Source organism: Microcaecilia unicolor, chromosome 9 (genome assembly GCF_901765095.1).
Source record: "Microcaecilia unicolor chromosome 9, aMicUni1.1, whole genome shotgun sequence".
NCBI classification, from domain to species: Eukaryota; Metazoa; Chordata; class Amphibia; order Gymnophiona; family Siphonopidae; genus Microcaecilia; species Microcaecilia unicolor.
The window spans coordinates 151,952,039-151,969,006 of record NC_044039.1 but is presented as its reverse complement, the minus strand read 5'-3'; the positions used below and the strand labels follow the sequence as shown (position 1 = coordinate 151,969,006).

Genomic DNA, 16,968 nt, shown 5'->3' with positions numbered 1-16,968 from the left:
TGCTTGAGTTTCAACAAAGTCTTCCCCACCAGAGGAATGGGAGGATAAGCATACAGCAGACCTTCCCCCCAATCCAGGAGGAAGGCATCCGACGCCAGTCTGCCGTGGGCCTGAAGCCTGGAACAGAACTGAGGGACCTTGTGGTTCACTTGAGATGCGAAGAGATCCACCAGGGGGGTGCCCCACGCCTGGAAGATCTGTCGCACCACACAGGAATTGAGCGACCACTCGTGAGGTTGCATAATCCTGCTCAACCTGTCGGCCAGACTGTTGTTTACGCCTGCCAGATATGTGGCTTGGAGCACCATGCCTTGACGGCGAGCCCAGAGCCACATGCTGACGGCTTCCTGACACAGGGGGCGAGATCCGGTGCCCCCCTGCTTGTTGACATAGTACATGGCAACCTGATTGTCTGTCTGAATTTGGATAATTTGGTGGGACAGCCGATCTCTGAAAGCCTTCAGAGCGTTCCAGATCGCTCGCAACTCCAGAAGATTGATCTGTAGATCGCTTTCTTGGAGGGACCACCTTCCTTGGGTGTGAAGCCCATCGACATGAGCTCCCCATCCCAGGAGAGACGCATCCGTGGTCAGCACTTTTGAGGCTGAGGAATTTGGAAGGGACGTCCCAGAGTCAAATTGGAGCAAATCGTCCACCAATACAGGGATTCGAGAAAACTCGTGGACAGGTGGATCACGTCCTCTAGACCCCCGGCGGCCTGATACCACTGGGAGGCTAGGGTCCATTGAGCAGATCTCATGTGAAGGCGGGCCATGGGAGTCACATGAACTGTGGAAGCCATGTGGCCCAGCAATCTCAACATCTGCCGAGCTGTGATCTGCTGGGACGCTCGCACCCGCGAGACGAGGGACAACAAGTTGTTGGCCCTCGCCTCTGGGAGATAGGCGCGAGCCGTCCGAGAATCCAGCAGGGCTCCGATGAATTCGAGTTTCTGCACTGGGAGAAGATGGGACTTTGGGTAATTTATCACAAACCCCAGTAGCTCCAGGAGGCGAATAGTCATCTGCATGGACTGCAGGGCTCCTGCCTCGGATGTGTTCTTCACCAGCCAATCGTCGAGATATGGGAACACGTGCACCCCCAGCCTGCGAAGCGCCGCTGCTACCACAGCTAGGCACTTTGTGAACACCCTGGGCGCAGAGGCGAGCCCAAAGGGTAGCACACAGTACTGGAAGTGGCGTGCGCCCAGCTGAAATCGCAGATACTGTCTGTGAGCTGGCAGTATCGGGATGTGTGTGTAGGCATCCTTCAAGTCCAGAGAGCATAGCCAATCGTTTTGCTGAATCATGGGGAGAAGGGTGCCCAGGGAAAGCATCCTGAACTTTTCTTTTACGAGATATTTGTTCAGGGCCCTTAGGTCTAGGATGGGACGCATCCCCCCTGTTTTCTTTTCCACAAGGAAGTACCTGGAATAGAACCCCAGCCCTTCTTGCCCGGATGGCACGGGCTCGACCGCATTGGCGCTGAGAAGGGCGGAGAGTTCCTCTGCAAGTACCTGCTTGTGCTGGAAGCTGTAGGACTGAGCTCCCGGTGGACAATTTGGAGGTTGTGAGGCCAAATTGAGGGTGTATCCTTGCCGGACTATTTGGAGAACCCACTGATCGGAGGTTATGAGAGGCCACCTTTGGTGAAAAGCTTTCAACCTCCCTCCGACAGGCAGGTCGCCCGGCACTGACACTTGGATGTCGGCTATGCTCTGCTGGAGCCAGTCAAAAGCTCGCCCCTTGCTTTTGCTGGGGAGCCGCGGGGCCTTGCTGATTCGCACGCTGCTGACGAGAGCGAGCGCGCTGGGGCTTAGCCTGGGCCGCAGGCTGTCGGGAAGGAGGATTGTACCTACGCTTGCCAGAAGTATAGGGAACAGTCTTCCTTCCCCCGAAAAATCGTCTACCTGTAGAGGTAGAAGCTGAAGGCTGCCGGCGGGCGAACTTGTCGAATGCGGTGTCCCGCTGGTGGAGAGACTCTACCACCTGCTCGACTTTTTCGCCAAAAATGTTATCCGCACGGCAAGGCGAGTCCGCAATCCGCTGCTGGATTCTATTCTCCAGGTCGGCGGCACGCAGCCATGAGAGCCTGCGCATCACCACACCTTGAGCAGCGGCCCTGGACGCAACATCAAAAGTGTCATAAACTCCTCTGGCCAGGAATTTTCTGCACGCCTTCAGCTGCCTGACCACCTCCTGAAAAGGCTTGGCTTGCTCAGGGGGAAGAGCATCAACCAAGCCCGCCAACTGCCGCACATTATTCCGCATGTGTATGCTCGTGTAGAGCTGGTAAGACTGGATCTTGGACACGAGCATAGAGGAATGGTAGGCCTTCCTCCCAAAGGAGTCTAAGGTTCTAGCGTCCTTGCCCGGGGGCGCCGAAGCATGTTCCCTAGAACTCTTAGCCTTCTTTAGGGCCAAATCCACAACTCCAGAGTCATGAGGCAACTGAGTGCGCATCAGCTCTGGGTCCCCATGGATCCGGTACTGGGACTCGATCTTCTTGGGAATGTGGGGATTAGTTAATGGCTTGGTCCAGTTCGCAAGCAATGTCTTCTTCAGGACATGGTGCAAGGGAACAGTGGACGCTTCCTTAGGTGGAGAAGGATAGTCCAGGAGCTCAAACATTTCAGCCCTGGGCTCGTCCTCCACAACCACCGGGAAGGGGATGGCCGTAGACATCTCCCGGACAAAGGAGGCAAAAGACAGACTCTCGGGAGGAGAAAGCTGTCTCTCAGGAGAGGGAGTGGGATCAGACGGAAGACCCTCAGACTCCTCGTCAGAGAATATCTGGGATCTTCCTCTTCCTCCCACGAGGCCTCACCCTCGGTGTCAGACACAAGTTCACGGACCTGTGTCTGCAACCTCGCCCTGCTCGACTCCGTGGAACCCCGTCCACGATGGGGGCGTCGAGAGGTAGACTCCCTCGCCCGCATCGGCGAAGCTCCCTCCGCCGACGTAGTCGGGGAGCCTTCCTGGGAGGTGGCCGCGGTCGGTACCGCACGCGGTACCGACGTCGGGGACCTCAACCTGGGCGATGGGCCAGCCGGCGCCACGCTCGACGGTACCGGTGGCGCAAGCACCGCCGGTACCGGAGGGGTAGGGCGCAACAGCTCTCCCAGAATCTCTGGGAGAACGGCCCGGAGGCTCTCGTTTAGAGCGGCTGCAGAGAAAGGCTGAGAGGTCGATGCAGGCGTCGACGTCAGTACCTGTTCCGGGCGTGGAGGCTGTTCCGGGCTGTCCAGAGCGGAGCGCATCGACACCTCCTGAACAGAGGGTGAGCGGTCCTCTCGGTGCCGATGCCTGCTGGGTGCCGAATCCCTCGGCGACCCAGAGCTCTCGGTGCCGACACGGGGAGGAGACCGGTGTCGATGCTTCTTCGATTTCTTCCGAAGCATGTCACCGGAGCTCCCCGGCACCGACGAGGACGTCGAATCCATCCGTCGCTTCCTCGGGGCCGAGACTGAAGAAGGTCGATCTCGGGGGGGCTGTACCGCAGGAGCCCTCAGGGTAGGCGGAGACCCACCCGAGGGCTCACCGCCACCAGCAGGGGAATGGACAGCCCTCACCTGCACTCCACCCGATGCACCACCGTCCGACGACATCAGCAGACGAGGTCCTGGTACCACCGACGTCGATGCAGCTATCCGATGTCTCGGCGCCGATGCAGAGGCCCGATGCCTCGATGCACTCGATGCAGGGGCGGCCGAGGAAGATGGTCTGGACGCTGACGACGTCGATGCACTCGAAGATCCCGGTGCCGATGCCGACGAAGAGCCCGAGAACAACACGTTCCACTGGGCTAGTCTCGCTACCTGAGTCCGCCTTTGAAGCAGGGAACACAGACTGCAGTTCTGAGGGCGGTGCTCGGCCCCCAGACACTGAAGACACGACGAGTGTCGATCAGTGAGCGAGATAACCCGGGCGCACTGGGTGCACTTCTTGAAGCCGCTGGAAGGCTTCGATGTCATGGGCGGAAAAATCACGCCGGCGAAATCAAAAGCCGAAATGGCGAAATTTGAAGCACCAAATTTAGAGGGAGAAAAAATCTCGACCGAGGCCGAAAAGAGGCCTACCCCGACGACGAAAGAAAACTTACCGGGGCAAAAAAGCTGGAAGTACGGGGAGGATTTACACGAAACCCGGCGGGGGGTTTCCGGAGCACTTCCCGACTAGGACAAAGCTTTCCCGAAGGAAAAAAACACGTTCAAAACAAATTGGACGCGCGAGGTCGACTTTCCGGGGCTCGACACGGCGAAAACACGACCGTACCGAGTGCGGACAAAAGAAGACTGGCCGGCTCGAGCCGGTTTCGGGCGGGAAGACGGCCGCGCATGCGCGGTGCGCGCGAGGGCTAGCAAAGGACTTTGCTAGTGAAGTTTCCGATTGGAGGGGCTGCCGTGGACGTCACCCATCAGTGAGAACAAGCAGCCTGCTTGTCCTCGGAGAACAACTAATATAAGGACAAAAGCAAGGTGTGCATAAAAGAATGCAAGACACTAACAAAAAGGCTGTTCATGTGCTGTAGCAATTACAGCTTAAATTTCGTTATCCTTGATGCTGCTAAATCATCAGTAGTCTGTGTCCTTTTATGGGGTGTTACAGTATACTTTTTGATTTTAATTTTTTTTCACTCACTGCAAGTCTGTACTTCAAACTGCTGTCAGATACTTGCTGGGAGTCTCTTATTGAGAGTTTAAAGATGCTTCAATATCACCTAAAGGAAGGACATTATGTCCCTATGGCACTGGTAGACCACACACACTGCATCTGGAATTGGAACCCGCCCAAGAACTATCTGACGCACCTCAGCAGAGTTGGGAGATTGCTGCAGCCATGACCACTGGGCCACAGCTCAAAAAAGTCTGGGAAGTGCTGGTGTAAACATTTACCTTCTCAAACCTTCAGTCGCTGTTTACTTAAGAAATTTTCCCTACTAAGAAACTCAATGGATGGCTCAAGGGAATACTCACAGGATCTACAAAGCCTTTGCGTTCCAGGCCACTGCTTCAGATCCCTACTAACGGTTCTCTCTCTTTCTAGGGGTCCTAGCACTACTGTTTACACCACAGCTGTCAGACTATCTACATTCTGCTACGTACTTTGCACACAGAGGCTGGTCTGGTACACAGAAAATATTTAATTCAGCTGCTCCATATTCTTTTGTACCAGGTGGATACAATGGAAATGTATTCACAGAACATCCACAAGTTCATCCTCATCATCCACAATACTTCAGCTTCATGAGGTTAGAAGTGCTCATTTAACTGTTTCCTCCTCTGCCAGTCACGATGCCTTTCACAATGGCTTTTCCTATAGGCCAGTGGTTCCCAAACCTGGTCCTGGAGGCACCCTAGCCAGTTGGGTTTTCAGGATATCCACAATGAATATTCATGAGAGATATTTACATGCCTTGCCTCAACTGCATGCAAATCTCTCTCATGAATATTCATTGTGGATATCCCAAAAACGTGAGTGGCTGGGGTGCCTCCAGGACCACATTTTGGAACCACTGCTATGGACAATTAACTTTGCGACCTTCCATAATTTTATTCTTTGGCAAATTTTAGGATCCTTCATGTTGCCAAACAGAATTTTCTCCCATTTACTCATATACTACACAATTCCTCTGATATATGAATGTAGAGGGAAATCTACTGTCTTCCACTCTGCATGACCTCCACTTCCATCTACACAGCTAGAACCATCACAAATGGAAACATTTACTTTAAGACAAATTTCTCCCCCTCAATTGCAACAGGTATATATTAATTTAAACGCAACAGTAATAACAAGATTCAAGGAAATATTTCAGTATTTCAATTAAAAATTTTATTTACAAAAATTTATTAGAAAAAATGTGATGCTTGCTATTGAAATCGGTTGAGGTACATGCTTGCTACCTGAAACGTATGAACTGAATATGATGTACCATTTTGTCATGATACAGATACTATTGCTGAAGTTACTGAAGAGCAAATAACTTAAACAACTTAAAGGCACTTAACAGCTTCCAAACATTTTTACACAAGCATCAGGAAGAAATAAGTTCAGTAAGATCATACTAGTCACTCTCTGAAAGTCAGTTCCATTGTAAAGCTAAAACAAAGACAAATTTACTTTAAAAATGCTCAACAGCCTTTACTGCCCCACAAATTCTCAAAATGGATGTGGAATGTGGGGAAATCATGGAGCAGAGACTGGCTGGGTAATCTTGACCCAAAGCATTGGTGGCCTCTGTGTTTAAAACCGCATCTGAAAATGAAGTCCATGAAAATCATTGCTAGTATGTGAATGCATCAAGATTCATCATCAGCCAGATCCTGTTGATCAAAATACCTATTGTAAAAAGGGGAAAAGCAGATATGGATAGTAAACAAGTAGTCAAAATGCAGGCTTTTTGGAGTTGGGGAGTTTAAGGGCACAGGCAGGTGTGAAAGGAAGAGACAGATTGGACTAGTTCTAGAAACCTATATGGTCAATCAGCTGGAACAATAAAGGGAGCCATAAAGGAGTAGACAAAAGCCAATATGTGCAGTACAGAAGCCACAATACGGCTGCCTCCATCTCCCAGGAAGAGGACGCAAGCTCAACCCACATAAAACTGCAGCATAGTTCACATACATTCTTAATGTATATGGAGTCGGTGGACCAGTTTCTCAATATGGGCTGCAAGTTGACTTGGCCACATTTCCCAGCTAGGGAGAAGCAGCAATATCCTGCAGGCAAGCATAGCAATACAGTGAATAACACAAAGACCAAAATGCCTCATTCAGTTTGTGCAATTGTGGAGATGTGTTACAATTACATATGCAGTGTAACATCATCTTCTTTTGTGCACATTTATCTGATGCTCCTTTTCCCACCACTCTACATCCTGGTCAGCATGCTTGAAATCTGCTTCTGCAACCGCACCTGCCACCACAGCTCTTGCCATTTTCAACTTTGCTTCTTGCTAGTTCAGCACCCAGGCCCCTTTCTATGTTAAACTCAGTATTCCTTTTTGCTCATTTAAAGTCTGGATTTAAACCATGGTCTAGCTATACAGGTCCTCCAGCTTTCTTGAAGATTTAGTACAACTATACCACTGTTGTTCAATATTGTAACTACCACTCCATGAAGGTTCTCTCAATGTCTTCTAAGAAGGCCAACGCTGTATTTGACTGTAAGTGCCTCACTACCTTCTAAAACCACCACTGCCTGCAGGTTTCCCCAGTGACATGACACTAGGGATCCTCTGTGTGTATCCGGTGCTTTTTTGAATTCCATTACCAATTTTGTTCACATTACTTCCTTCAGGAAGACATTCCAGGCATCCACTACCCTGATCTTGTTCCTGGGATATCCCGTTGGAGTTAAACAAAGCAAAAAAACCACAAAGGGCCTTCAGGAGCAGAACAATGAAAATTCTTTATTGAGAGGACCCAGCATGGGCCGTGTTTCGGCGACTAGCCTCCTACATCTGGGATTGCAATAATTGTGCAGAATTCTTTGCAAGATAAATGCAAGTCTGTAACTAACAGTGCTTAAACAATGCAATCCTGCTCATATCAAATTGTACACTCTGAAAGCAAATAATGGAAGTAAAACACCTTTGTTCTACGGCCGTAAAAAAATGCTGACAGGGGGGAAAAAAAAAATGCCAAAAGCAGAAAGCGTTGCATTTGCATTGTTTGTTAAAGACCTGCATTTATCTTGCACAGACGGACGCTGACAGCTATAGCGTTGAAAACAGCGACAAAGAAAACATTACAACACCTAGAAAAGCAGAAGCTGCTGGGTGTAGTGCACACACTTGGCAGCATTAAGTGCACCTTTCTTTAAAAATATTTCTTCAAATTAGTTTTTTTTTCCCCTCTCTCATACAAATTGTGTAGGCTCCTTATTGAATTGATAATAGCTATACAAAGAGATTAGCTTTGTATAGTTTTAGAAGTTCATTGGTCTCTGGGCACAGGCAAGATTGCATTTGTATGTATTTAAATAAGTAGATAAGTAAATGAATATTAGTAGATGAGTGAACAAACACCAGTATTGTAGGGACAATTGTCTTTTGAGATACATATGAGTTTAAGCCTAACATCTTAAAATTGTAGTTTCCTTAGACTTTATGCAAAATAAATGTGATCAATGCACTATTGCTGTGACTATAAGATAAAAAAAATAGTTTAATGAGGGGTGAATGTTTATGTATTTATGTAAGTGTACAAGTGTATGGGAGAGAACATCTTGTAATATTTCTAAAGATTAGGATATAGAGAGCTTTAGTTTTCTTCACAGGTAAAATAACTGTCACGTTCTTGTTGTAATTATCACTTTATTGGATCGGGGGCACTTGCTTGCTCACTGTTGTTCATTTGAACACATGGGAGATATTCAATGATACAGAAACCCATCCACTCTCTAGGGACAGCCTTCAACTTCATGTGGCATTCCGCTTGGGTAAGTCTTACGTCTGAGAATTTCTCCTTGCCATACAAATATTTTAATATATGTATGTTTTGGTTTATAAGAGATCACATGAAGCTCTCTACCTATGCCCTTTTTGTTTTTTTTAAGACAGTTCTAAAAAAAACCCCTGTAGGATTATTGATCACAAACAGCAGCAGGGATGCAGAGCACTACCGGGAGGGGGGGGGGGGGGGGGGGGGGAGGTAAGGGCCCTGTGTAGCATTTTAAACTTAGCATCATAGGTCTCTTTCTGGCAGAATGTGCAAATGAACTCACAGTACCTGCCAACCAAACAGATCATTAAATTCAGAGCAGACACTCTCTCATCTTCCCGCGTCACCTAAAAAGTAAAGAAATGTGGTTATTTACAAAAGTTCACTTGGCATTAGCAAATGGGCAGTGGCTGCAGAAGTTATAGCTTCCAGGTCTTATTATTTTATGAGACTTAGCTCTCAAAGTAACATAGTGATGGCAGATAAAAACCTGAATGGTCCATCCAGTCTGTCCAACAGTCGCATTCATTATCAATTCAAGATTAAATTAACAATTAACGTGATAATATATACCTGATCATGGTCTTTCTTTGGTGTTTCTGGGACACAGACCGTAGAAATCAGCATGGTTCTGTTCTTGTGTTCCAATAAAGAGAATTAAGTTTTTGGGAGAGGAATGGTCGGTTACACTCCTTCCCAGGAACTCCATTCACTAGGCAAATCTCTCCTAATTGTACCCTTCTCCTCCATCGCTAACTCCAGACTCCATTTCTTTTATCTTGCCGCACCTTATGCCTGTAATAGTCTCCCTGAGCCATTGCATCAAGCTCCATCCCTGGCCGCCTTCAAATCCGGGCTAAAGGTCTACCTGTTTGATGCTGCTTTTAATTCCTAACTTGTCACCTGCTCGTAATCTTTATCTTGTCTTCCTCTCTTCATTAGTCCCTTCCCATATGTCCTATCTGTCTGTCCTACCCTTATCCCTTATTTGTCCTGTCTGTCCTGATTTAGATTGTAAGCTCTTTTGAGCAGGGACTGTCTTTTCTTCATGTTAAATTGTGAAGCGCTGCTTACGACATGGTAGCGCTATAGAAATGATTTATAGTAGTAGTATACATTGGTTAGGGTTATGATTATCAATATCATCACAGACCATAAGAACAAAGGCCAACGATGATAGTGAAGTCTCAGTTAAAGTTTATTGGGGGGGGGGGGGGGGTGGACTAGGAGACAGGCTGTACTTTACAGTTATAATATATTATGCTCATGGTCAATTCTGAACTGTGGCTGTATTTCTAACTAAAACTAATAGTGAAACAATTTCAAACAGCAAACCTGTTTGCAAGAGGCATGAATTTACAGATAGGTAAAGGAATATATATATGATATTGGTGCACACTGCAGTTTGAGTAGATTAAAACCATATTAATTCACTACCACAGCACATGCTGACAAGAAGGGCTTCCAGGTTATCAGCTCTGCACTGCAATCTCTATCCTGCAAATGCACATTAATGAAGCCATAGAAATACTTGCTATGGTCCTGGCTGTAACCTACCACTTTAGCCCGAACTTCAGAGCATCTTCTGGCAAGCTGCCGAATTAGAGAATGGGCCTCAGGTAGAAGTGGTTTCTCCAGACATGCTAGCAAAGCATAAAGCCAGCGGCCCTGCAATGAAACACAACCCTGAATAACCTTTTTTTATAAGATGTATTTCTCTATACATCTCAAAGCAATTGTCATAAATTGGGTATTTATAGTAATTACTTAGTAATGAGGACTACAGTGATGAACCCTGTTTATCTATTGTGAAGAAATTTCCAGAAGCTATTTTTCCAGAACAGTGATTTACCAGGTAAACTTACTATCTGAAAGCTGCCCAGCCTTTACCTACCTAACATTAATGGAGCGATCAACATATGTATTATTAGCCAAGAAAAAACAAAAGTAAGCCTGAGGGAGGGGAGAAAAGAGTATGCCTGCACTATGTGTTTAAATCTATATGCATTATTTTGAAAGGAAAAAGTACTTGCAGAAAAAGCTGGAGCAATCACTCTTGAGGGTGCTTTTTCCTGCATCAGTTTTGAAAAGGAATGCATGCTTCTATTATTTAATGATTAGCTAACAGACAATCTCAGTTAGTACAGTTATCTATGCTACAATACAGGGACCTGCTCTAATCACTTCTTTACTGTTGGGAATGTTTCCTTTAGCTAGGAAAGTCATTTTTGAAAGAGCAATACCAAATTTACAAAGCTTGGCTACTTTTTTGAAAACTGAACCCCATAAACTGATGCCTTACTTCTCCCTTCCCCAACTAAGCAAATGGAAGGATGGAACTGTTGGTTGTACTACATTTCAGTCAGCAGGGAGTCGCTCCTATGGTGATATAACGGAAGTGAGTTAAATAACCCAGGCAAAGTGTTAGTTTTAATGGAGATGTTTTGTCAGGGTAATTAGTGCCTTAAAAGTGCACAGTGTCAGGAGGAAGTGACATCACAACTCTGGATGGCAGCTTGATTCCTGAGCTCCTGCTTCCCCATTAACAACTTGCTTAATCCCTTGCCATCTGCCTTTGCATTAACCTTACCTGTGCTTTTGAAGTGCTGGAGAGACAATATTATGGTTTTCCAAACTAAGTCTGTTACTAAGGAGGGCAATAAGCTCTCCCATAAGCCGAGACCCAAACCTTCCTTGCGCCATCTGTCCGTAGGCCCTGATTCCCTGTCTGAGTCGGAATCCTTACAGTCAGTGGCTAAAGATCAGGAGGTCTCCTCCTCTCACAGTGTTTTGAGGTTTTAGGTGCTATTTCATGGAAATGCACCAAGAGTTGAAAAGTATTGCTTTTTTTTTTTTTTTTTTTTTAAGTTAACCTGTTTGCTTTCTTCATTTGTTGATGGTAAACTAATCTTAGGAGGTGATTTCAATGCCTGTTTGAGCCTGGATTTGATCACACAGTGTTAATATCTATAACTCTAAAGCTTTCCAGCATCTTACCCACGCTCTAGGAGCGGCGGATGGTTGGAGATTATACAAATTATTCCTATTGTCACAGCTCCTATTCTAGGATCGATTATTTGCTTGTTGATGCTGCTTCTGTATCCTCTATAGGCATACTTGCTGTTTTCGATCACATTCCTACTTGGGTTGAATTATTTGATGTTGGGTGAAAACCTATGACTAGATACTGTCCCCTTAATAAGGCTTTGTTGGGAGTTGAGTCTCTAGTTCAAGCTTATAGAGCTTTGTTGAAAGATTACCTTGACCATAACCTGGACTCTGGCCTGCCCTTACGTGTAGTTTGGGATGCCATAAACACAATTTCTAGGGGGCTCTTCCTTAAAGCTGCTTCTCAACATAAACAGCAGGAGACTAGATTAATACAAGAGTTACTTCTCATATTAACAGCTGCTCTGAATCTGTTTTTCAGCAGCTACAGGCTGCCAGATTGCAATTAGATAGCTACTACACAGAAAAAGTGGCCTACAGACTGCCAGGCTTGATGGAGGCTTGGATTGCAATGATCCCTAAGCTTCAGAAAGACCTTCAACTGCATCCATTGGCCTTTCATAGATGCAGTTCTGTCCAAATTTGGTCTGGGCTCCTATTTTCGGGCCTGGTTCTCAGCATTCTACACTAAGCCTCAGGCCTATGTATGCATTAATAGGGTTAGATCTTAACTAACCAGGACCGATTCTACCTCACTACTCATTATACTCTCCAGGTTTGGGACTGCACCCAATGAGATTGAGACTTTCAGTTATCAAAAGTTTTCTCCTACTGTGGATAACCTTCTTTTTTCACCTGTTCAAAGCACTGGGGTCTTTAGGCGGTGGCATCTGATGCAGTTAGTTACCTGGGGGCAAACCTTTGATGATGCTGACTTAATACCCTTTGAAGAGCTGGCTCATGACTATCAATTGCCACCAAGTGATTGTTTTGCTTATTTGCAGTTCACTCATTTCTTAACTTCAAAATCTATTAAGCCTGCTGTCATAGAGGAAAACACTTTCCTGGAAGATTTATATGAAGATTTTCATAATGCTCGTAAATTAACTTCAGTGCTGTATCATTATCTTACGGACAGACTGCCCCTTGATCTGTCTCATAGAACTAAATGGGAAGCTGAGCTAGGTACTCAATATGAGGAGTGTGATTGGAAGACAATGGAAGCGGTGTTGCCACTCCTGTCTAGAGCTGTTAACTTTTAAGAGAATGGGGTTAAATGAATGCATCATTGGTATCTTACTCCTGTCAGACTCCATCACATTTTTTCCTGCTGTTTCGGTGCTTTGTTGGAGAAAATGTGACGAGAGGAACTATGGTAAAATTATGCCTTACCTGCTGATAATTAGTAGCAGCAGATGAATCCAGCAACTGGTGGGTTGTGTCCATCTACCAGGAGGTGGGAATAGAGATAAAGCGCTTTTTTTTTTTTTTTTAACTAAACACCATGAAAAAGGACAGACAGGCAAAACAACCACGGCTGACAGAAAGTGGGATCCCGGATTCATCTGCTGCTACTAAAGGAAAGAAAATTATCAGCAGGTAAGGCATAATTTTACCTTCCTTAGCCTACACAGCAGATGAATCCAGGAACTGGTGGGATGTACCAAAGCAATCCCTAACTACTACTACTTATCACTTCTATAGTGCTACAAGGCATACGCAACGCTGTACACCATACATGAAAAGACAGTCCCTGCTCAGAGCTCACAATCTAAATAGGACAGACAAACTAGGGTGGGAAGCCGCTGCTCCCAGAGACGGAACTACCGCTTCAACGGCAGCATCTGATTTAGCTGACACATCTACCCTATAATGCTTCGAAAAAGTATGTGGAGGCACCCAGGTGGCCACCCTACAGTGCCTCCCCTACAACTGTTTCCACCCAAAAGGTCGACTGTAACCTTGTGGAATGAGCCCGTAATGCCACCAGTGGGATGCAACCTTCCGAAATATCTGTGGAAGCAACTGTCTCTTTAGTCCATCGAGAAATAGTTGGTTTAGAGGCCGCCTCCACATTGCGAGGATCAGTAAGAAGGATAGAGATGATCCGAAAGCTGAAAATCATATGACATATGCAAATACCAGAGGAGAACCCTCCGAACATCCAGAAGTTGAAGTGCCGCATACTTTGCGGGATAACCCCCCTTCCCGAAAAGAGGGAAGAGAGAGAGGCTGATTAAGATGAAAAAAAGGAAACCACCTTCGGTTAGAATGAAGGAACCATATGCAAAGTCACTCCAGACTCCAAAAACTGCAGAAAAGGATCTTGGCATGACAACACTTGAATTTTAGACAGACACTCTGTGTACCGAAGGAGAAGGCTACCGGGAACACTGCTTTTAGAGTAAGATCCTTATCCAAAGCCTTCCACAACGGTTCAAATGGAGTCCTCTGAAAGGCTTGGAGTTGGAGAATAAGATCGAGGTTCCATGGCAGGCAAGGTCGCAGTATCAGAGAACGGAGGTGCAGAGCTCCCCGCAAGAAATGCACCACATCTGTGTGCGAAGCCAGAGAAGAGCCTGACACTCTCCCCCGGAAGCAGGCTAACACCGCCATAAGCGAATTATAGGCCAGGCTCATTTGCAACCCACCCTGCAAAAAGGCCAACAGCTGAGGCACAGACGCCCGCAACGGTGACCAAGCTTGGGCCTCAAACCACACCTCAAAGGTCCTCCACACCCAAGTATATGTGGCCAAAGTAGACCGCTTACAAGCTCGCAGCAGAGTAGCAATCACCGCATCCCGAGCCCGTAGCTACTGAGGGGGAGCCAGAGAGGGGTCCCAATGACCAACTCCGACGCGACATCCAGCCACCTCTTCTTGAACACTGGATCTTCCACAGAGTGTAGCAAGGCCACCTGTGGATCTGAAGAAATCCCCAAAAAGGGGGGCTACAGACAAATACTGTGGGGGCAATGCCCTCTTCAACAAGTAGGCCTGGTGAAGAAGGATGAAATCTGGGGAAAAAAAAGTTCCCCAGATCAGGAGAGGTCGTTGCATAGCCTGAAAGGGTCCCCATAGCAGAGGCAGGACCCCTTCCCCCCCAAGAGATTAATCCTGCAGCTCAGCTGCGAAGCAGGAACTGCATCAGCAGGCGCTAGAAAAATGGTGAACGTCCAATGAGTATCCCACTCGGGAGAAGGGGAATGACTGGTGCCTGCACGTGCCTCTGAGCACCTGGCAACACACCACTCCCCTGCTGCTGACAGACGCTTGCCTCAATGTGAGCATCTTTTGACGGCCTCCGTCACCATTACCGCATGTCCCCCAAAGGCAGAAAGACACACTCACTGGAGAAGCACAGCCAGACTTCCCGCCCTAGGCGGGGCCTCCCAGGCAAGCCAGTCACCAAATCGGCTCAGCAGGCTACACATAGTATCTCCACAGCCCCAAGGCTTCTCTCAGCAACCTGCAGTCCCTGCCTGTAGCTGCAGAGCCCTGTATTGCTGCTTTATTTATTTTTTTAAACAGCTGAATACAGCAGCGAACACGAGGTCTGTTGTAGACTTTTTTTTTTTTTAGTGAGGAAGGCTACAGTCCCAACAGCAGCCCAAACTCAGAGGCGGGGTAAAGCAGGGACCAACCAGGTATGCCCCTGAAGCTGGCAAACAGCCCAAACACCCCTTAAGCTCCACTGGCCAAAAGGCCCAAGAGACAAATCCAGGAGCTGCACAGACACTGCATACCACCAGCTAGATATAGAGATATACTGAAGTGCAAGAGGAGCCCACTATCTGGTATCATTGCCATTGCTTTGTAATCTCTATCTCCACCTGCTGGTAGATGGACACAACCCACCAGTTCCTGGATTCATCTGCTGCGTAGGCTAAGGAAGGGACATTTGATGGACCTGTCTCAAGGTGTGTGCTTATTGGAAGATAGTGCAGTATAAGCTGCAATCTTGGTTGGGACTTGAGATAACGATGGGACTCGGATCTACTTGCTTAATAGACCAGTTCTAGGAGCACGATTGAGACAGCAACACCTTATCCAATACTGTCTTAATGCAGAAGAACTCAGTCTGGCCACTGCCTGGAAATTGGAGACTCTTCCGCCTGCCTATAAATGGATTACAAAACTTTGGTTTATAGCTGATATGGAAAAGATCATGGCACAGCATAACAAGACCCTGGCTAAACAGGAGTGATGGGAACCCTTTCTTACACCAGGGTCGTTATGCTCATTATTAGCCCTCTCCTCAAGTCACTTCACTGGCTTCCTATCCGTTTCCGCATACAGTTCAAACTCCTCTTATTGATCTATAAGTGCATTCACTCTGCAGCTCCTCAGTACCTCTCCACTCTCATCTCTCCCTACATTCCTCCCCGGGAACTCCATTCACTGGGTAAATCTCTCTTATCTGCACCCTTCTCCTCCACCTCTAACTCTAGACTCCGTTCCTTTTATCTTGCTGCACCATATGCCTGGAATAGACTTCCTGAGCCATCTCTGGTCGTCTTCAAATCTAAGCTAAAAGCCCACCTTTCTGATGCTGCTTTTAACTCCTAACCCTTATTCACTTGTTCAGAACCCTTCTCATCCTTACCTTAATATTCCCTTATCTCTTGTTTGTCCTGTTTGTCTGTCCTAATTAGATTGTAAGCTCTGTCGAGCAGGGACTGTCTCTTCATGTTCAAGTGTACAGCGCTGCGTACGTCTAGTAGCGGTATAGAAATGATAAGTAGTAGTAGTTACACACTGCTCATAGAATTTGTCTATTGACATTCATTGCTCATTGTATAGTCCAGTGGAGGAGGGAGGGTATTAAGGAATAAGTGGGGGGTTTATATCTGTCTCTAAAAATTAGAAGTTCCTATTTGCCTTTATGTTTGAGTAGCGATTTGTTTTACATAGTGTATATTTTGTTTCTTATGTTTAATGTATATTGCCTCTTCTTTGTATTGTTAACTTGAGCTTCTAATAAAAGTGCACAATGTTACACACACCAACAGGAATCAGCACCTACCCTGGGCTTCAGGGCTGTGTTAATTACCAGATGAGGTCTAAGAGCTTTCCCCAAAGTTACGGTGTTAAAAATCATGTCACAAACTTCTTTAAACAAATTTAAAAAAGGAATAATCAACTTGCAATGTATATGCATATAATAACGACTTATATGATTCATATGCGTGTCTCAAGGTATAAAATAATGACTCATCATTTGTTAAGAAATGTGAAAACAGGTTTGTATAAACTGATAGGTCAAATAAACTAAAAAGTACCAATTCTGGAGTAAAATCCCGACCTTCGAACCAGTTCATTAAATATTCCAATACACTGGTGACGGCTGCCTGTCAAAAGAAGAAGTAAAAAGCCATAACCTGAACAGAGAGTAGCTGAGTTGAGGATCCTAGGCCACAGTTTCTAGCAACATTTTCAATGTAATTAGGCAAAATTACTCCACAAATTCTGTCCAGATACAACCTTATCATCATCCCTAGGCTAAGAAAATAGTTTAGTAACAGCCTGCGGAATATTCTTTCAGACAAAATGGATACTTTATTAATGTGAAA

General features: G+C 46.4%; 1 protein-coding gene across 1 annotated transcript in view; it reads right to left on the bottom strand.

The window, feature by feature from the left end:
* Positions 1–5,860: 5,860 nt before the first annotated feature.
* GEMIN2 (gem nuclear organelle associated protein 2) overlaps positions 5,861–16,968 on the bottom strand; it is a 34,450-nt gene continuing 23,342 nt past the window's right edge. The window contains exons 7-10 of the mRNA XM_030214569.1: positions 16,678–16,746; positions 10,004–10,114; positions 8,735–8,793; positions 5,861–6,341 (exon numbers count right to left, since the gene is read on the bottom strand). Coding sequence (XP_030070429.1) covers positions 6,302–6,341; positions 8,735–8,793; positions 10,004–10,114; positions 16,678–16,746 — 279 coding nt within the window. The 3' untranslated portion in view covers positions 5,861–6,301. The remainder of the gene's footprint in view (positions 6,342–8,734; positions 8,794–10,003; positions 10,115–16,677; positions 16,747–16,968) is intronic.